The sequence below is a fragment of the Oryzias latipes genome, chromosome 8 (assembly GCF_002234675.1).
Source record: "Oryzias latipes chromosome 8, ASM223467v1".
Lineage (NCBI taxonomy): Eukaryota > Metazoa > Chordata > Actinopteri > Beloniformes > Adrianichthyidae > Oryzias > Oryzias latipes.
In genome coordinates this window covers 24,050,922-24,071,943 of record NC_019866.2, presented here as the reverse complement: position 1 = coordinate 24,071,943, position 21,022 = coordinate 24,050,922, and the positions used below count along the sequence as shown (strand labels likewise).

Genomic DNA, 21,022 nt, shown 5'->3' with positions numbered 1-21,022 from the left:
GAAGAGCGGGACTGAAAATGAGAGGAAGCCGTCCGGCTCCGCAGCAGAATCCTCTCGGAAGGCCTGGAGAAATATCTGAAGATCACTTTAGAGGGGAGGAAAGTCTGGCTCCTCTGAAACCAAAGAGGTCCAGAGGTTTGCTGCAGAGCTCCACAAATGGACTTCTGATGGTGCCTCAACATTTAAAACCAGACTGAAGGTTTTTTTTTAGAGTGCTGCGTTCCACGGGCCATGATAGACAGAGAGATGTTAGCAGTGCTAGCATGTTAAATGGGAAGGGCGACGATTCAGTTTCTTTCAGAGTTTCTCCATCAATCAAGATAATTCTGAACATTAAAAAAAAAATTCCTTCTCCGAAATAATTTTTTTTCTAAATTTAAAGGAAAATAACCAGATTAAAACAATCAGATTTGTTGTGAAAAAAGTACTTTTTTCAGAAAATGTTTCACTTGATAAGAAAGGTTTTGTTTGTGCAGATTTACCAGCAAACACTTATCACTAGAGCTGATGACATTCAGCATGCAAGTGAAAAAATCTCAGAATTTTGAGACTTCTGTCTGATTTTCAAATATTTCTGCAGTTTAAAGTAAAACTGCTTTTATTCCATAAGAAGTATTTTTCCCTGTTACTTCATTAAAACTCTTTTTTAAGGATTGATGTGTTATTTTCTTTTAAAAGCTGTTTTTCCAGCATCGTGGTTTAGTTAGGGAGCAAACCAGGGAAGATGTCCGACTTTAAAGACGTTCAGGATCGGGGAAACGCAGCACTGATGGCGGCTTTTGTTTTGTGACTGCGAGCAAATGCTGCTGGTAAAGTGCTCCTGCCACGTTAGGAAATCTGGAATATCTGGAACCGTCTTCCTGCACAGCTGGACAGATTTCAAAGCCTGCGTCTGAGTCACGAACAAAAGAAAAGAACACAACGGTGGCGGCTCTTGGTCTGGCCTCTCTGTGGCGCTCGGGACCACACAGGCACCGGTAACGGAAGGAAGCTGCAACACCGTGCTGCAGCACAAACCACAGAAACCAAAGAGTAAAATACACACAACAGCAAAAGCGCAGCCAGCATGCAGGACTACTGAGAACACAGGAGTTTCCCTCCCCATCTGTGACCCCCACACCGAGAAACGGGGCGACTCTTCAGGCTCTGAGGTTTCCTCGCCAATTCAGAAGGAAGGCTGTGAAAGCACAGAGGAGTCAGTGCGGAAGGGTCACAGCAGAGGACTGCAGCCGACCGGGACCCACAACCGAGCACGGAGGACCCGCAGGTCACCCCCCCCCCCTCCCCCCACCTGAAGCTTGCCGTTTGATCGTACTCCTCTGTCAAACAGACAGGGTCGGTTCCAGATTGGTTTGATTGGCGTGTGGTTTAGAGACAACCCAGAACAAGCTGCAGGTCGTGTTGGTGAAGGCCCACAAATTGAGGCTGCACAGGAGGACCCGGACACACAAAAACAAACACAAAGTGAAATCAAATGTCACACGGATGCGTTAGCACACACACGAGGTGGAGGGAACAACACAAAAGCGCACGAGACGACAGTGAAGTACACATTCTTACATGAAGAAGCGATTTCTGCTTCTTTCTTTTTCTCTGTCCTCCTTTTCCTCCTCCTCCTCCTCATCACCACACTTGTCTTTCTCCTCCTCCATCTCCTCCCTCTGACGCAGCTCGGCCGTCAGACCTCTCCCACCACAGCTTTTTAATCCGTCCTCCCCACCTACAACTCCCCATCCAGCCTCCTTTATCCACTCTCATGTCTACTCCTGTCCTCCTCCTCGGGGAAGTTCACTCTTCGGCCAGTTTCTCTTGCGTGCAAAGGTACTCCAATTGAACTTTTTGGTTTTTGAAAGGCTTCTGGGTGGAGAAGTGGGGGTGGGGTGGAGGGGTGGGGGGGGGGTCTTACAGAAAATGTAGAAGTATTGTTGGGAAAAGACACGGACGCACATTTGAACATGAGAAGCAAAACAGCATTTTGGAAGGATGGTGAAACACATGAACCCACAAAAGCTCAGGGCTCCGCTTTTCATCCCCCGGTGGGTCTCCGTTTTCCAGACCTCGTGAGAAAGCATGAGTCAGGGGAGCATGGGGGGGGGGGTCAGCAGGAAACACTGAGGAAGAGGTACCTGAGTCGTGAGTGGATGGGAAGCAGAAAAACGGCAGGAATGGCCCAGAAGCTGAAGAACATCAACCACAGTTTGCTTCAAAAACAAAAATCTTCAAATAATTCCTCAACAGTGCAAGATCCGGCAATAAGTTCAATGCAGCTCATTGAAAATTACTCTTATCCAAAGGCCCCCCACCACCACCACCACCCCATCCCCGCCCACACCTTGACTCAGGTCAAGTAAACCCTGGAGAGCTGCTCTTTGGAGCCCTGGACGAGAAAAACTCTGCGTTTGCTCTTGAAGACAATAGACTGGTAGGAAATGTGGACCAACAGCAGCAGGATGCCGCTCCGATCCGAGAGACAACAATGGTTGTCAATGCGACCATCGGGGTAGAGCAGAAACGCCGCCACTGCCGGAGCTTGCATTGAATATTTGCTTGTTGCACTGCTGAGGCACTCACTATTCATTTGTTCTCAGTCAAAACAAAGCAGGACAGATGGACGGGTGACGCAGGAGGAGACGCGTGAAACCGAGGACAGGGATCCGGGTGGAGGAAGTCTCTGGATGGCCAAGGAGGAGTCCAGACAACCGCACAAGAGTTCTCGCTCCATGTCTGCACATGAATTCACAGTTTCTGCTTCTGTTTGCATATTTCTGACAAATGCTGATCTTTCAGATCAGTTCGGAAGCAAAAGCAAGAGAGGAAACATAAAATGCTACAACCGTGTCTGCATCTGAAGATCTATAAGAAAGCAGCTATAGAAGACCTATTAGAAACAGTGCCCCTCCCACTCCTGGAAAAATAAACTTTCCCCGCCCCACCCATCCCTGGTACAGTACCTAACTTGATCAGTTTCGACCAATAGCATGGTAGCATTTGGCATGCATAATGTCAGCCCCTCTCACCTCTTCTTACATTCAAAGAGATGAAGATTTTTTTTTCTCCTGCATGCTTTTGCAAGTGCATATGTCAGCATGTGAACACACATTCATTAGGCTCCACACAGAGTAAGAAAATAACAAACCTCCTGGCATTAGTATTCGTTTGAGAATCATTATTGCTTGCAATGGAGACCCATGCAGATTCTTGTACAAAGCAAACTTTACATCTATGTACATCGTTATGAGAAAAGCAGCCACTTCTGAAATGGATGTGTGGATGGTTCAGGAAGGAAGTCATGGATGTGTGGTTTTTGGAGAGACCATCTCAAATTTAGGATCACAAATCTGAGGAAACGAAATCGCTCGGAGATAATCTCCAGGAATCCAATGATGCTGAGCATCCTTTGGATGTGAGGGATGAGCAGAAAACTGTGACGTGAAAGTTTGCCGTCACTCTTATTAAAAGATTGGGGGGTTATGATCAGGTGCTAGCTAGTGTTTGCAGTCTTTCTACCATTGCACTGACCTAACTGAGTGGGTGAAACTGGTTAATCGCCAACATAAACCATCATTCCCTAAAGTGCAGCTCTTACCCAAAGATTTTCCCAGCTGTTTGGAAATATGACACATTTTACAGAATTGACCCAAAAATAAATTAAAAGAAAGTTTTTGGCCATTCTTAAAGTGCAGTTGAGCTGGATTACAGTTCATTTCATTTGATGTTTTTGAATTGGCGCTTTATAGAAGAAGTGTAAATCTGCTGGGAGAGCTACAGGTAAGAGCGTGACCGGAGGACTTGTCAGTTCCACCAACACTCGTTAGGTCCCATTACAGCAAACAATCCTCATGTTGGACATCAAATCAAACACATTTTGGCACAATGCTCCAGTGAAAAAGAAAAGATGTGACAAAAAAAAGAAAGAAAAATCCGTTTGGAACACTCCTCTCTCAGTGTGTCTCTGTCAGCAGCAAACAAAAACAGCCAAGTGTCCTCTGGAGTGACGTGGTTCCTCTCAGTGCAGAGGTAGATTCAGGTCTGAGCACAGATCAAGTCTCATCAGTTTCACAGCACTTTTCTGCATCCTTTCTGTCACTGCTGCCCGTCTGCCGTCTGATCTTCTACCACGGGCTGTCACTCCAGTAGCCATTCATGGCGCCTCCCACTGAGTGTCCGCCGCCGAAAAAAACAAAGAGAGGATGGACGGACAGAAGAAGGAGGAGGGCAGGGTGGGGGTTTGAGATGGGGCAAAACAGGGAAAGAAAGAGAGGCCAAACAGGGAGAAAACTAAAAATATTGCCACTGGCTGCTGGGGTGAGACAGCAGTAACTCTGTTGGAAGCAGTGGTGATGATGGTCATGGTGAGATGGTCTCAGACCTGAGGAAACCCAGCTTCTCACTGTCATGCTGAGCTGCAGTGTCTGTAACACACTTTTGTCTCTGCCACATGAAAAGAAAAGCTTCTGGAAAATGTGTTAGCTGCAGCTCCGTGAGAGCACAGCCGAGGTTACCAGCAAAGACAGAAGAGAGGCCAAACATCCGGCTCCATTTCTTTCTTTTTTTACTTTAGTAATCACAGTTAACCCTTTTCTCAGTCTAAGACTTTACAGGAACCTGAGTGTGGGCGCTCTTTAAGACAAACATCAGAATCGAAGCCTTAGAGGCTAAACAGTAAAACTGAAAAGCTAAAAGTTCTTGAAAGGAGGGTTTTCCTCGACACCTGTGTTTGGCCTTCAGATGAGAGATCAGGTGAGCAGAGAGCAGGCGAGGGACAAAGGTGAGGAAAAGGTCCAAACACTTTTCATGACAACGTACAAGGAAGTCCTTGGTGCATGACTTCATATAGAACATGTGTTTTTGCTAACAAGTGTGATTGTTAGATGCAACGGCGCTGTGGCCAGACTCCATGTTTTGGACACTTTAGGACGGATGTTAAAGTGTGCAGAGTGGAAGCAAAACTCATGAGGACATCTCACTTCAGGTACAGCAGCTACAATTTTCTCCATCAGCCACGTCTCAACCAAGGTCTTAGCTTTCAGCCTCTTCCAGCAAATTTCCACCGTAGCTTTAGTCAGGTACGGGTGAGTCAGCCAGTTTTCACCCAGACGTTTTCAGACACGTGTCAAAAAACTATCAGTCAAGTTTAAGATTTCAGACGAGTTTTATTCTCACTGTAGAGAATTTTTAGTGAAGTTTGAGCTGGCTTTCACTCAGGTTTCCAACAGGTTGGGTTGAATTCAGGTCACTTTTATAGTTTAAGTTCAGCCAATCTTTAGCCCGGTTTAGTACGTTTTATTCTGGAACTTGCCGGTTTTCATTCAGGTTTCAAACAGCTTTCACGTTTGTCTGCTTGAGTCGGTTTTAATTGGGATTTCAGCCAGTTTTCAGTTTCCTTCACTGTTTCTTGGTCTGGTTTTAGACAGTTTTCCGGTTTGGGTTCAAACAGGTTTCGGTTGCCCGTCAGTCAAGTGTCAGTCAGCCCCCTCCCATTAGATTTCTGGCCCTGAAGTCCTAACATACAGTTGGGACTCAGATTTGTCTGAAAACACGAAGCTCCTGTTTCTGAAGGCTAGCGACTAAAAAAACGGTCTGACCTGGAAAACAGCTGGAGGCGGCTGAGGAAGAAAAACAAACCAAACAGTGGATTCATGGTCAGTTTGAACCAATCATTTCTCTTTGCTCGTGATTTCTCCTCTCATCTAGCCTGACTTGCTTTTCGACACTGAGGTGGATATATATCTGCATAGCTTGAGCTAATAGTGTGTAGTCTCTCAGAAGAAAGTCTACATTTGGAATAAAAAAGGATTAGAATACATTATGCAGCAGAGGGTTGAGGTTTTATTGAACTTATGCCAAAGGAAACTGACATTATTCTAGTTATCAAACTGTCTTAATCTATTTTAGGATGAATAATTGAACTCTGACAGTCTTTTTCTTTGTCGTACAGCTCTCTGTGAGTCTGTTGTTGTACCGTCTATAGCCTGACTTCTGCTTTTTCTTTAAGCCAATCAGCAGCTGGGAGAGGAGGCAGGTCTAAAACTAAATTCTCCATCCAACTTGTCATGGAGGCAATCTGAGTTCGCTCAGAACTCGGCACTTAAATTAACACTGACGACGAAGCCAACCCACGAAGAGCTCCAGGGTTTGAGACTACAAGGGTCCTCTTAAGGTATGGGGGGCGCCTCCGTTTGGGTGATTGTGGGCTTAGGCTGTTTTCAGTCTTCTTGTAGGTGCGGCGCACGCTGTTGTCCATGAACATAGTCATGCATTGTGAGGCTTCATTTTCTGAAAGATCTCTGTCATAGTTTCCCCACAGAGGTGCAGTTCGTACAGGTGAGAAGTGACACGGTGAAGAAACTAGCTTATTACTTAACTAACCTAGATACTCTCCCTGCTAGTAAGGCGGGCGTGTCAGAGCAAGTTTCCAAACACTACGGCAACTCTTCTAGCTAAACAGGTAAAGCTAAGCTAAGCTTGTCTCCAGAAATGAAATGCTAGGATCTCCAGAGATGGCTCTAAGTGCTCAGATTCTTTGTTGCCAGGTGAAAACATGAAGAATGACATGAAGAATGAGAGGATGTTTTCCGATTCCTACACTAGGTTTTCTTGCATGTTTAGTGTTTTATATATATATATATATACATATATTATCAGCTCTTCTGTGTGTTTTCCTACAAGATGGAGGGGATAGGTGAGTGGCATCGCCTGAGAGCAGGCGGCTCAAAGGTGGAGTTGGTGATGGGGGTGAGGCGCAGTGGGCCCCCTGTCAACCCGGAGATGTTATTCAAGCTGCGCGACTTCTCATAACCTGAAGCTGCATGCACAGGTGAGAGGTTGGGGTGAGTCATTCAGAGCAGGCGTGAGTGTTTTTCGTGACACGGTCGGTATGACAGCATTTCAGACACAGCAGATGTATTACATCAACCGCAGTTGTAAGCATTTATAAAGAAAGAAAGAAAGAAAGAAAAAAAACACATTTCCCAACAGAAAGAGCCAAAACCAGGTAAAACATCAAGGAGGAAGAAGAGGAACAGACAGACAAATGGAGGGACAAACAGATGGAAGACAAAAAAAAGACAAAGACAGGACAAAATAGGAACCTGGGTTATGTTCATCAGCTCTTTGTCATCATTTTATCCCTCAATGACACAGAGGTGCAGCTCTGCAGCCCCGAGAACGACGAGGGAGGGGTCTTTTTTTTATCTGAGTACGTCCAGCAGCATCTTTTTTTTTTCCTGTACATCCTCATCCTTAGAGTCAGAGCGGGCGTCATCATGGCGACCGTGGCTGCTGCTCACTCTCTCAGGAGCAGACACCCAGACAGCGTCCGTGTTTGAAAACTTACTGACGTGAAGCCAACAGAGGCCCCCCCACAAACAAAGAGAACGCAGACAGACCGACTGAGGTTGAGGAGGAACCTGTGAGCTCAGCTTCTGTCAAACACTACCCCGTCCAAACGAACAGACGGATGGAGGCTCCGGGTTTGTCGGAGTGGCGTGTGCTTCTAGTGTGTGATGCTGTCGACCTTTGTCGGAAATAGTGTTTTTTAAGGTTCTATCAAAAGGAATTCAGCCCAAAAATAAAGAAGTTCTATCAGAACTAAAACTCTGCGATCATTTCAGTGATACAGTCTAGATAGAACCTCACAAAACACCTATTTATTTTGATATCTATAGAAATAGATATTTGAAAATAGATCTATATAAGGTAGAATAATCCCCAGTTGTTGCTACCTTCTGTATCTCACAAAGCTCTGGCCTCTTATCTTTTTAAAGTCCTACATATGATTAAAATATATATATATATATATTTCTTTTTCTGTGTAAACATGTTAAGATATTTGTAGTTGAAACCAGCCTAGTAGGAAAAAACATGCCAAATTCCTGCAAAAATGCAAATAGCACAATAAGCTTTGCCCCGTCTCTCCTAAAAGTAAGAAAAAATATGTCTGTCTAAAAAATTATTCCATTTTCATTACCTAAATGTTATTTGAATTAGTAAATTCTATGTATTATTTTTAATACGCATTTTTGTCTTGTCTAAAAGTGGACCCCATCAGTTTTGAAAAATAATTATTGTAAAAAGATCCAGCTTAGCTTTGTCAACGATTGTATGTTGATATAAAATGTGAGATTTTTGACACTTTTCTGGAAACAGAAATCAGGAAAAAAACAAAACATGTTTTTGATAGTTTCTTTGGTGTGATGTGATGTTTTGTATAATACTATTTTAGGTTAAAACTTTCCTCCTAATTTGCTGTTTTCACCGCAAATTTATAGCTCCATTTAGAAAAAAAAGACAAAAGTGTCAGAATAGATTCAGTGAACAGCAAACGGGCAAAGTGGATGCAGCGCTGAGCATCAGTGGTGAAGTTAGAGCATTAAAAGACAGAACCGGTGGAGCTTTCAGCAGGTTTTTGATCTGAAATAGACATTTTTATCAGGAAATGTCAAAGAGAAGACAGCTTGGTTGATTGTTGTCATCTTAACGGGCCCAGCAGTAGCCTCAGAAATAAAACAGACATGTATGGAGAGCCTGAAGTGCCCGTGAAACCATGAAATCATGTTTGTTTGCTTTCATCTAAGGTTTGTACTTTGATGAGGGGAATTAGAAGGTTTTTTTTTAGGGTTTTGAATTTGTCAGCTAATATAGTGAATGTCAACATGATTTTTTTTATTTTTAGTAATTAAAAATATATTGTTTGGATGTCGTTATCTGACATTTGAGGTTGTTTTTTTTTCCATGTTTGGAGTTATAGAAAGGAGACATATTTCGTGACACTTTTTTGCTCATAATTTGACTTTCTGAATTTCTAGTTTGGCCTAAATGAATTAAGTCAGCCCGGTCCCCTCATGAGGGGATTTTTTAATTTTGGTTCTTTAGTGCTAGGATGAATATCAGGGGGTTTTCTCCGGGGACTCCGGCTTCCTTCAACCATCCAAAAACATGCTTCATAGGTTAATTGGTGACTCTAAATTGTCTCTAGGTGTGAATGTGTGTGGGTGAAATGAATAAATTAAACATTTCATTCAGTCCCGCAAACTATTTGTACAAAGGTGAGACACCACTTGTGCTGGGGTTTCGGTTCTTCTGAGGTGGATGATGGAATGTAAAGAGAAAGAGGGAGAGTACCCAGTCATCCCCACACCAAGACCCCCTCAGCAGCGGCAGCCAGGAATCCCCAACACCCCCACGGCAGCAGATAGTGAACATCTGCCACCCAGGCCTGGGCCAGCAGGACCGCCACGGGGCGCTGGTTGCCAGTAAGCAGGGAGGCACAGGAGGGCCCAATGCCAGGCCCTGCCCCGGGAGAGCACCCCAAGTTCCAGACGAGCAGCCCATCACCACCCAGGAGTGTGCCTGGGGTTGGGGGGATGCTCAGAACTCCTGGGTGGTGGTGGGACCCGCCCCACGCTCCAGGCAGCCCACGGTAGGGGACAGAAGATCAGTGGTCCAACCTTCCTTGCATGTGTATTTGTGTGTATGCGTGTACATTGTTGTGGGGTAAAAGGGTGTGTGTACTAAAGGGTGCAGTTAAAATTGGGCACTGAGAAGTTTCAATTATTTCCAACATGAAGCGTCTCTCATGCATTAGCCTGGTGTAGCGTTCAGCCTGGGCCAGAAGAGGAGCACTGCTGCATGCCGATCCCTTCAGCTTCAGCAGATCTGACGCTAAGCTAGCATGTAGGTTACTTTGAAGCCTCTCAGCTCCTAACCGAAGCTGTTTCTGCAGTTTCTCTGTCAGCCGTGGAGGGAGCTCTGCAGCCCAGGAGACTCTCCGGCCTTGAACACTTCTGACTGTATCTCATCTCTTGGAAGCAGAAGCAGGAGGCAGAGTGCAGCCTTTTTAGCAGGTTTTGTACATACCTGATACTCGTCAGACTTTAGTAACACAACGCAGGGGGAGGGACTGAGGAGGACAGCCTGAAGGTGGGATGGATACACCAGTGTTAGAAAACAGGAGGAGAGGAGAGGAGGGGGAGGGGGGCAGGTCATGAAATGAGGAAAAAATTAGGAAAGCAGAAAGTTTTATCGGTCTGGACCTCGTCATGTCGTTGTCGTGCATAAACCACATGACGGTCGATGAGTCTGGAGGTTCATGGAGAAGAATGACCTGAGAACGTCAATGCTAGGTGTGTCAGAGGAGCAGGGTGGGGAGGTGGGGGTGACTGCTGCATCCAAAGCATGACAAGGTTTGGATGGAACCACAACATTTAAGTTTAGGGGAACGACTTTGACCTGCTTCTGGTGACCTGGTAAACCAGGTGAATAAAATTATGTTTGGAACATTTTTTGTGGCTGAGCCGTCGGTTTCCTGGTCAACCAATGTTCCTGTCCTCACCTATGGCCAGGAGTTTTGTGCCACGACTGAACGGATAAGATCCTGAAAACAAGTGGCAGAATTAAGTTTCCTCTTTAGGGTGGCTGAACGCAAAGCACATTTACATATGAGGGGGTGTTCATTAGGAAGGCATGGTGGTCCTTACATCTGTAACATCCTATGATTGTTCCCCTTATGGGACAGTCATCCCCCCAAGTCTGTTAAGGTGTGTCCCACTTTCCTGTGCCCCCCCGCGCCTGACATTTTGGGGTCAAGTTCTTTAAATGGTGACAGCTAAGAGGTTTTTCTGCCTTACAGCAATAACGCGTTCAGGTGTTCATCTGCAGGACTTTTCTCAACAAAACAGCTGAACTTGTTGTTTTCTTTTGTGCATCGCAGGTGGAAATTTGGCTGGAGGGGTGTGTGGGGGGGGGGTCTTTTTGAAATGCAGCCCAATATGTTTTATTTAAGTAAAAGAAACTGAGATAGATAGATAGATAGATAGATAGATAGATAGATAGATAGATAGATAGATAGATAGATAGATAGATAGATAGATAGATAGATAGATAGATAGATAGATAGATAGATAGATAGATAGATAGATAGATAGATAGATAGATAGATAGATAGATAGATAGATAGATAGATAGACGGGTTTATGTAGCACTGCCATCCTGTGGATGCGTTTCTTCCTCCCTGCCCCCTGCATGTTCTGTCGCCATAAAGGCTCTGACATGATTTGCTGTAATGAATCTCTTCCAGCACAGCCTGTCCTAATGCCAGTGGTGTGGTGGGAGGAGGGAAGGGGGGGGGGGGCAAGAAGGAAAGAAAGAGGAGCGTTCAGAGGCCCGTCTGCGCTCTAAAAGCCTAGAGACGAGTGGCAGTGCTCCATTTATCCTCTGAGTTAGTCAGAGAGAAAAGGTAAATGAAGCACAGTTTTTTTTAATGGGGCGGGGGGGGGGGGGGGGGGGGGGGTTGTCCTGCAGTTTTTTGAGTTTGTTTGAAGCCGAGCATCACATCACAGCAAACACTGCCACCACTCCGAGTCTGCGCAACACCTGGTTCCACTTACCTGCATGCGCATCAGTGCTCTGATAACATTTGTTTGTCTGTCCAACCGTCTCTCCGTCCATCTTTCTGGTTGTCCATTAGTCTGTCTGTCCACTTGTCTTTCTGTCTGTCCATCGATTTGTCTGTCTGTTCATCTGTTTTTCTGTCCAACTATCTTTTCATCCCTCTGTCTATTTGTTTGGCCATCTGTCTATCCCTAAATCTGTCTTTCTGTCTGTCCAACTGTCTTTCATCCATCTGTCTGTTTTTGCCCACCTGTCAGTTGTCCATCTGCCTTTCTGTACATTTCTATCCCTGTCTGTCCATCCATCTGTCTTTTTCTGTCTGTCCTAATGTCTTTCCATCCATGTATTTTTCTTTGTCCATCTGTCTGTCCGTCTATCTGTCTGTTCTTTGCCTATATGTCTGTCTGTCCATCTGTCTTTTCATCCATCTGCTTGACATCTCGACATCTGTCTGTCTGTCCATTTATCTGCCTGTCTGTCCATCCATCTGTTTTTTTCTTTGTCCATCTGTCTGTCCGTCCGTCTGTGTCTGTTTATTTGTTCATCTGTCTGTCTATCTGTCTGTCCAATTGTCTTTCCATCCATGCCTTTTTCTTTGTCCATCCGTCTGTCTCTCTAACTCTCTGTTAATCTATCCACTTGCCTCCTGCTGCCATCTATTTGATCAAGCAGCCAGATTTTTCTGGTCGACCCAGTTGCCAGGAGCAAACGGACTTCCTTGGTCCCGCGGTGCTGAGGTGCACCGCGCTGCTTTCTCTGTACCCCGTCCTGTTTGACGGGTTGACAGAAGTGTGGAACTCTCTGGTGACTGGGCCGACCGTTTCACAGCTCAACAGTGGGTGTTCCTCTGCAGCCCACAGAGCAAATCCAGAACTAAAGTTCTGGAACAGCTGCTCAAATCAGACACGTGTCTCTGACGGCTGTGCAAACCCATGTGAGCTCAGTTCAGACGAGCGAACTGAGTTACCAGACGACCACTGGCTGACCAGTGCTGAAAGGCTGTTGTCACTCTGGCACATGTTTCAAAAAATGTCTTCCTGTTTGACCTTTTATTTATGAATCAAATATTTTCAATATTTTTTTATATCTAATCAGTTTCACAGGCTGGAAAAACTGGTAAATAAGTGACTAACTCACATGTTTGCTTTTAACCCTTGTGCTATCTTAGATGACCCCACCCTTACATTGACGTGTTCTCCCTACCATGACAAAGGTGGATAAAGGTGGAAAGATTTCATGTAAGAGCACTGTCTAGTGGGTCTAGATCAGTGTTTTTCAACCAGTGTGCCGCGGCACGCTAGTGTGCCGTAGGAGATGGTCAAGTGTGCCGTGGGAAATTCCCCTCATTAACTGATCTAAAAACATTTCCCATCTCCAGGAAATCAGCTCTCTGTTCATCCAAACAGGCCCTGATAAAACACTGAGGAGTTAAGAATATAAAAGATTGTAAAATACTTTTTCTTTGCGTTTATTTTATTTTATTAAAGACATTTTGATAAGAATGACGGTACAGTACCGCGATTCAGCTGTAGCTTCGGCTGTATTTTGGAAAATTCCCGCCCCTTTAACTGTCTCCACCAATCATTCTTGGGGGGCTTAATCACATGTCATCAGTCTGACCAGTTCTAACAAAAATACCAGCTAAAGCTCGTCTTTAGCGGTGTATCTTTCCACAGAATCCGGTATCAGACCGTGGAACAAGTGAACAAAACAATGAAGCTCCGAAAACCGATCTCCGGACGTTTTCTGCACTACATCTCCCATGATGCATTGGGTTGTGAGAGTGACAGCGCACAAGGAGATCTGTTGTTAAACGTCTTGAAACCAACGAACACACATCAAACTGTTTTTAAATCTTCTAACTTAACTTTTATTGCATCTTTTAGAAAAAAACAGCTGCAGCTTCCAGCTTTTTCTGCAACAATTATCTCAAAAATGCATGTGAGATTGTGGAGGGAGGGGCTGTAGATCAATACAGACGATGAGTTTCATCTTGTTTTTTTAGATTTTTGGATGCTGGTGTGCCGCGGGATTTTTTTAAGGTTAAAGTGTGCCGTGGCTCAGAAAAGGTTGAAAAACACTGGTCTAGATGACCCAACTCCCAATGTTAAAGTGCCTAGGATAGTACTGCCCCACTGCTGCCCCCTGACTGCATTTGTGGGTCTGAAAAATGCTGCAGAAGAAGAAATGCCCCATCTACAGTGCAGCTGTCTGCAGGGTCCATTTTTAACCCGATTTATGGCCTGAACCTCAATCCATCCATTTTCTAAACTCTCTTACTCCATTATAGGGTCATAGGGGTACTGGAGCCTATCCCAGCTGCTGGGCTGCTGAGCAGTTTTATTACATTGTGGTTGGACTAATAATAAACAGTTGTTTGTTTTTGTTTTGCTTGCAAAGTTTCTGCATTGTTCTTTCTCTTACAAAGCCCACCCCCTACCCCTCCCCCCAATAAAAATGTCCTGGACATGCTGCTGGTGCCAGTCCTGCTCCTGGTCCTGTTGTCAGCTGCCACAGTGAAGTGAATTAGTAATCTAAGATGGCTACACATTTCACCTAAATAATCGAATTATTTACCAGATTTGACCAAAACATCCTGGAAACTCTTTGTGTGTTTTGTGAGCCAAACTGAGAAAGTGTAACTGCCCAGGCTTGGAGGAGCGTTACCCTATCTGTAAGTACCAGAGTGAGAAGAGACCGGGTGTGAGGAGGAGAAGGAGGAAGAGGAAGAGGAGCAAGAGGAGGGGAAGACAGCTGCACACAGACACACACAGACAGAAAACACAAAACAGAGAAACACAAAAGATGACAGTGTAACACAGACCGACAAGAGCCCACCAACAAAAGCAAGACACAACCTGGGGAGACAGTAACACAAAAGCAGCACACATCAGAGCAGAGGAGCTGTTTTCTTCACGGCCACGCGGCCTTCAGGTGACCCAGACGGGCAGAAAGATCTGGTTCTGGTTGGATCTGGTCTGAATTTGTACACTAAAGTTCACACAGTCAGAGACATCAGTGTACAGAAGAGCAACACACTGCCCATTACTTTATCCTCAAACCATGGTGGGATTGTATTTCCTGTCCAATAAACTGAAACCTGAGTTAGAGATTATTTTTATAAAAAATATTTGTCTAAATCATTTTATGATGTTTCATATTTTTCTAAAAATGATTAACAAACAAAAGCCAGAACAGAGAAGACTAAGACTACATGCTACAATGAAAGAAGTTAGTTCGAATTTAACCTAATTCTAAGCTAAAGTTGACACTTTTTATCCTAGTAAGGATGAAAAGACTTTAGCTTCTACATAGTGAGGTTTGGAAACACACTGAGAGCTGGGAATAAAAAAAACATATTATAATTTATATAAGAGAGATGTTTTTGACAAACATCAACAGAAAGCTGAAAAATAAAGTCATAAAATGAGAGACTTTCTACATTTTCTAGATGGACAGGAAGGATGCTAAGTTCAAACATGTCATGAACCTCAGTCGGCAGCTCTTCATCATCTGTTGCTGCTGCAGGTGTTCCGTTTCCCGATCTTTATCACTTCTAATAGCATCCTGCTAAATTTCTGGAGCTTTTATTTAAAATCTGAACCCCCCCTGATTCTACAGGATTGTTCTGCAGTCTCACATATGTCAATATTTGGTCTGTTTCCATTCATTCTACATTTCTGAAAGCAAAGAGTCCTGAAAAATGGATCCAGTCTGGGATTGTGGCTCTGTGGGATGGAAGAGATGCCTGTACCTGTCAGTCTTGGCCCCGCCTCTCCCTCTCAGACTGATGAAAACAAAGAGGAATGGATAGATGGAGGCGTGGCCTAAAACCGACTTTTAATCCAGTTTGAAACTATTTTAACCGCCCAGAACTGTTTTTGGTGTAAATAGGAATCAGTGAAAATGAAAATTTGTTGTTTCAAATGATAAAATAACCTACATTTCCAGACATGAAAAGGACTTGACGTTACTATGGATGCATATGAGGTTTTGACTTTTGGCTTCTTTGAAATGAGCAAAACTCCTAAAATCTTACGTTAAATCTAATGTTAAAGAGTGTGGGGGTGGGGGTCACTGCCATTCAGTTCAGATTGATGATGTCAAGATGTCATGGAGCTGTGGGAAACCTGTAGGTGTCTGCTGAGGTCCTGATCAAAAACGGTTCAACTAGAAATGGTCCAACGGGTGTGGGGGTGGAATTAAGGGCCGGGTCATCTCTGTTTATGATGGAATAACTCATACATGTGTCTGAAATAAATGGAAACTTACACATTCATTAAAAAAAGACTAAATCAGACTGCTAATGAATTTTGTTCCTGCAGAATTGTATCAAACAACCAACGAACTTGGTTCAGTTTGAATGTGACCTTAAATGACATTTGGACCTTGGGGGTTATCGAAAGAAATGTTTTAGGGCAAAGCTTGGAAGTTGAACTCATTTCTATTAGGACATCTTAAAAATATATACATATAAACGCTGTTTAACTTAGTTTCTCACTGAATCTGAGGTTTATGACTTCTTGGGGCCATAAGCCAAATGCCAAAGAGACCGTTTTTGGATTGCTGATGTTTGTGATGTGTAACCTGCTCTGAACACGGTTTTAACAGATGTGTCCAAATGAGCAAAACCACAAAACCCAAAGAGATTTTACGCAGAAACAGATGATTTCTCTTTCCGGGTTTGAGGATTATTTGGAGCCTAAGGTGACAGTAGGAATTAAAGAATGTTTGTCTACATCATGGAAAGTTAAGCAGAATTTTCCAAACTTAATTCGTGGTGATAAGAGCAGCACCAAGCCTCAATGTACGACTAGACCAACATGAAAGACCCGCGCCTGGAGACTTATGAACCCTGGGTTTTCCAAAGAATTCCTCTTAATTGACTGAGATAATGTCTTTTAGGACTCAAACAGCACAGTGCACACTTGGATGACAGCCTATTTATCCACCTCAGTGCAGAATTCTCAATATTTTGTTCATTCTCACGTGAGATTGAACAAAATATTGTTTCTGATTGATTTCGTTTTTTCTTCCGGTGACCGATTCAGGCACTTTCTTGATGTTTTTGATGACCTCACATTGTTATCATCACAACCAAGCAAACAGATAAAGGCTCCCGGTTGTGAGTGTGGTGCCACCCGTCCCCTGCCCCGTCCTACCTTTGCGAACATTCCCGTCCGTGGTGCGCTGGAACTCCCCTGCACTCAGCAGGAAGCAGGCCCGGTCGTGAGGGTAGCGCTCACGGCTGGTGTTGGAGCCCAGGCCCCCGGTGGCCGGGCTGCGCTCGTCTCCCAGGACCTGGTCGATGGTGGGGCAGTCCTCGTTGGCCAGAGCTGCTGCGCTTGCTGCTGCATCCCCGTTCTGCTTGGAGTCTGACAAGAGGGCGTTTGAGTGGGTGTAGCGTGACAAAAAAAGAGTATGGAGCCATTACTGAGAGGTGGAGTCAGGGAGGAAATAAAGCCCACTCTCTAGTGGGACATCCCGTTAACACGTTAACACAGAAGAACAAAACATGAACAGCAGTGGACTTTACCATTCTGTGTCTTTCTAAACCTTTGAAACCAGTCCTAAGAGACAGTTATGGCTCTATTTGGCCAACAGACGTCCTCCCTCTTTCTTCTAATTTATGTGATCAAACCCTTGAAGGCTTGAATGGTTTTTGATCAAATTACACTGATTTAAAAAAGAAAATGCAATTTATGAAGAAAAATAGATTTTTGCGACAGACTTTTAGTCCTCAAGTATTTCTCACTTAATTAACTCTTGATCTCAGCTTTAGACCCGACAAAGCAGTGACACTGCAAAAATACTACAAAAAAATAAAGAATTGGAGAGTGAAAGAATGTTGGAAAAAAAGATTTAGAAAGCTGCCGATGCAGAGGATGGGCAGGGAAGTCTTTTCAATACAGATTTGGCACTAAAAGAAATAACTTTTGTGTTCTGCAAGTCCCTTTTCCAGCTATTGCTGAATTTCCCTTTGAACTGGAGACACATTTGGAAGAACAGAAACCTGAGGGACGGGGTATTTGGTGTGATCCCACAGAAACAAGCCGTAAAGTGGCGGCTCATAAAAGTCAACACCAAAGACGACCCATTCCTCCCCCTGACAGTTCTTATAACAATATGAAGTCCTGCCATTGTTCGGCCATAAGTTTGGGTCCTGTCAGCTGTAACTGAATTAGGTATGTAATTGAATAGATAGGTGGAGGGAGTGTGATGGTGCGGGGCAGCATCTTCCTCACTGGAATAACAAGGATTTTCATCACTGGAGGCGATCTCAGTGCAGAGATTTGGAGCTGATGCTCCTTAACCATCAACAAATCCCAGATTTTCACAGCACAGGAGCAAATTCTGGCCTCCGACATGTCAATGCCACACCTCACCCCCCACCACCCCAATGTGGGCTTGTTGGGAACCTGCAAGACAGCAGTTCTCAGCTGGATCGCAATGGACATTTGTGACTCTGAGACGATCCTGCCGCCTTCTCTCCTTGGGCGCCGTAAAAAGGCTGATGACGTAAATGTAAATCAAGAGGAAGTTAAACTTTTTTTCCCCCTTCTGTTTTCATCCTATCATAAATTACAAACTATTTTTAAAGTACTCTACTTTAAGAAGAACGAGGACATCAGCAAGTTATTTAGAGCTTGGAAATCTGTCAGAAACAGCAGCTGAGCGTGGAGATCAAACCTTTAGTCAGCATCTTTACTTTCACTGAATAATATTTAGAACTGGGATTATTAACTTCTGAGGCTATAACATAATTAGCCAGAAATATAGCATATTCAAAATGTATCCTCAAACAATCGCTTTACGGCATATGGGTTTATAAAATGATTTGAAATCAGGGAGAAAATCTATTAACTGTCTTCAAATAAGGTAAAATGAAAAACCTTTTATATAAGGAAATCAAAGTAGCACTCTTTTTTAGAGAAGAAATAAAATAACAAAACAAAAATCCCTAGAAAAATCTGGAAAAGGATTTGTTAAACTGGATTTTATCGAAATAATTTAGAGGCTCTGAGTCTAAACACGATTTTAACAGCAGGTTAGGCTGTTAAAAAGTGGGGCTGTTTCTGCAGCACGCCGTCCTTCTGTTGCTTTTTTTAGGTTTTGCCACAGACTGTCACGGGGGGGGGGGGCACTTAGGTGCAATTTAAAGGAATACAGAGCATACCACTTATTCCAAAATAAAGCTCAACCCACTTCAGCACAGAGGTAAATACCGTGTCTCCATTATGTCACTTTCTTCTGCTTTTAGATTTTTTTTACAATTGAATTTTTATTGGCTTCATTTTATTATTTTTTTGATAAAAAGGGTAAATTGGCCTATTTTTATCAGCTTACTGATACCCCCCCCCCTCTTTAAAAAAGCAGCTTTTACATCAGATTAAGAGTTTTACATCTCAGTAATAAATCAAATCTGGATAAAAACACAAGTAAGTCCCATGAACCCCAAAATGATCTCCCTCTAGAAAGCTGCTATGAAAATTCAGGAGGGCAGGATGAAACCTGCTGGACACCACAACCACATCACAGCTAGAGCTGCCCACGTTTGCTTTTGAAGGTGACTTTTAGAGACAAAACACCCCAGCCTTAAACAAATCTGGACCCGGAACTTAATGCTTGTGAACAAAACAAAGCCATTGGTTGTAACACATTGTCCACGTATGTCTTTTTTTTTTGTCGTGATACTTGCGTGACTTACGTAACTCATAACTGATTCTTACGTTTGTCGTTCGTCAGTAGGCTCCAGTGTCCGTCTTTACGTGAATTCGGTTTGAGCTGTTCAAAACTTTTGGTCAGTTGAGAATTACGTAGTTTACGTGTGTTTCACGTTGTTTATTCGGTAATGTATATGCACAATTGCAATTGTGCGTAATTTTTGCAAGATGCCTACGCAAATTTGTGGCTTTGCAAAACCGCCGATGTATGACTTTTATATCGCATAAACAGCGCTCATATCACATTCCAACTACGTAATTGATGCACAGATTTTGGGACAGATTTGGCTTTTACGTTAATTTTCATTGTGTGGTTTATTTGTACTGTCTTTCATATGAAAGATGACCCGTTTCCATCCGTGCAACATGCACAAAATGTATGTAGTGGCTGTGTGACACTGCCTTTAAAAGGAGCTTTTTTTGGGCGGGCCACACCCTCCTTGCTGCGTTCCACTGCACAATGGAGAGGAGAAAGGGAGGCAGGCGTCCCCCCCTGCAAAAGGTCCCGCCCACATTTCAGAGGTGAATTTTTAATAAACTCCTGCCGCTCTGCAGAAACTATGTCCTAAAAATGACAAAGATATTTCGAATTGGGCTAAAAACTCCATGATCATAATTAAAAGGCCAAGAACGTTTTGACAAAAGATCAAAGAGCTGATCATAGTGGGACTTCAGTTTTAAGGTTATCGACTCTGGTCAAACTGTGTATGTCATCTTCATCTGCTCTGCCACTTACCTGCCCTGTTTATCTCAATGATCTCTTCCTGAGCCAGGGGACAGTCTCCGGTGCCCATCATGCTGCCGGATCCCACCATGCCCGGCCCGATTACGTTACCCATGAGCCTGTGTGGAGAGGCGGTTGCCATTGCAAGGGCATCTGGCTTACAGTAGTTTGGACTTCCTGGCTGAGGCGCCCTAGGAATGTGCTTGTTCCGCTTCTTCGGGAGCTTCTGCTTCGCCATGGCCAAAGAGTAGTACATGCCAAAGTTGTTGACAATGACGGGCACAGGCATGGCGATGGTTAGCACCCCTGCCAAGGCGCACAGAGCCCCCACCAGCATCCCTGACCATGTCTCCGGGTACATATCTCCATAACCCAGAGTGGTCATAGTCACCACAGCCCACCAGAAGCCAATTGGGATGTTCTTAAAGGTAGTGTGGGCTGCAGCTGTGGGGTCGTTTGGGTCAGCTCCAATTCGTTCTGCGTAGTAGATCATGGTCGCAAAGATGAGGACGCCCAGCGCCAGGAAGATGATCAGCAGCAAGAACTCGTTGGTGCTCGCCCGCAGAGTGTGGCCCAGGACCCGCAAGCCAACAAAATGTCGGGTCAGCTTGAAGATACGCAGGATGCGGACAAAACGTACCACACGAAGGAAGCTCAATATATCTTTGGCTGTTTTGGAAGAGAGGCCACTCAGCGCCACCTCCAGGTAAAAGGGCACAATGGCCACAAAGTCTATGATGTTAAGGGCGCTGCGGAAGAACTCGGCCTTGTCAGGGCAGAAGATGACACGTGCCATCACCTCAATGGTGAACCAGATGACACAGACGCCCTCCACATACGTCAGCCAACCATCCGTGACAACTTCATACACAATCTGAGGAGCAAAAGACAAAGACACACTATAAACAATTCAGAGTTCCCATGTCGGATAAATTACAATCAAAAACACATCACAGGGTTACAGACATATTTATCGAGTCACACATTGTTTAAAAAAGTGCACATGCGTACTAAGGCTCATTTATGAAACTACAATAGAATGTAAATGTTTACAAATGTGTGCCGCTGATAACAGCTGAAGGAGGATATGGACCTTAATCTAATGTCTGCAGACATAACATCGAAGAGAACTATAAACTCTGTTCAAACCCAAAAGAACGGCTGTTAATCAGTAGAAGATGGA

The 21,022-nt window shown here is 44.1% G+C and overlaps 1 protein-coding gene across 3 annotated transcripts in view; it reads right to left on the bottom strand.

The window, feature by feature from the left end:
* LOC101168545 (potassium voltage-gated channel subfamily C member 1-like) overlaps window positions 1-21,022 on the bottom strand; it is a 60,760-nt gene that overhangs the window by 4,835 nt on the left and 34,903 nt on the right. The window contains exons 3-5 of one of the 3 annotated variants that reach the window (XM_023957818.1): window positions 19,852-20,713; window positions 16,554-16,766; window positions 1,561-6,805 (exon numbers count right to left, since the gene is read on the bottom strand). In XM_023957818.1, coding sequence (XP_023813586.1) covers window positions 6,663-6,805; window positions 16,554-16,766; window positions 19,852-20,713 — 1,218 coding nt within the window. In that variant the 3' untranslated portion in view covers window positions 1,561-6,662. The remainder of the gene's footprint in view (window positions 1-1,560; window positions 6,806-16,553; window positions 16,767-19,851; window positions 20,714-21,022) is intronic. The other 2 variants (XM_023957819.1, XM_023957820.1) reach the window with 2 other exon arrangements.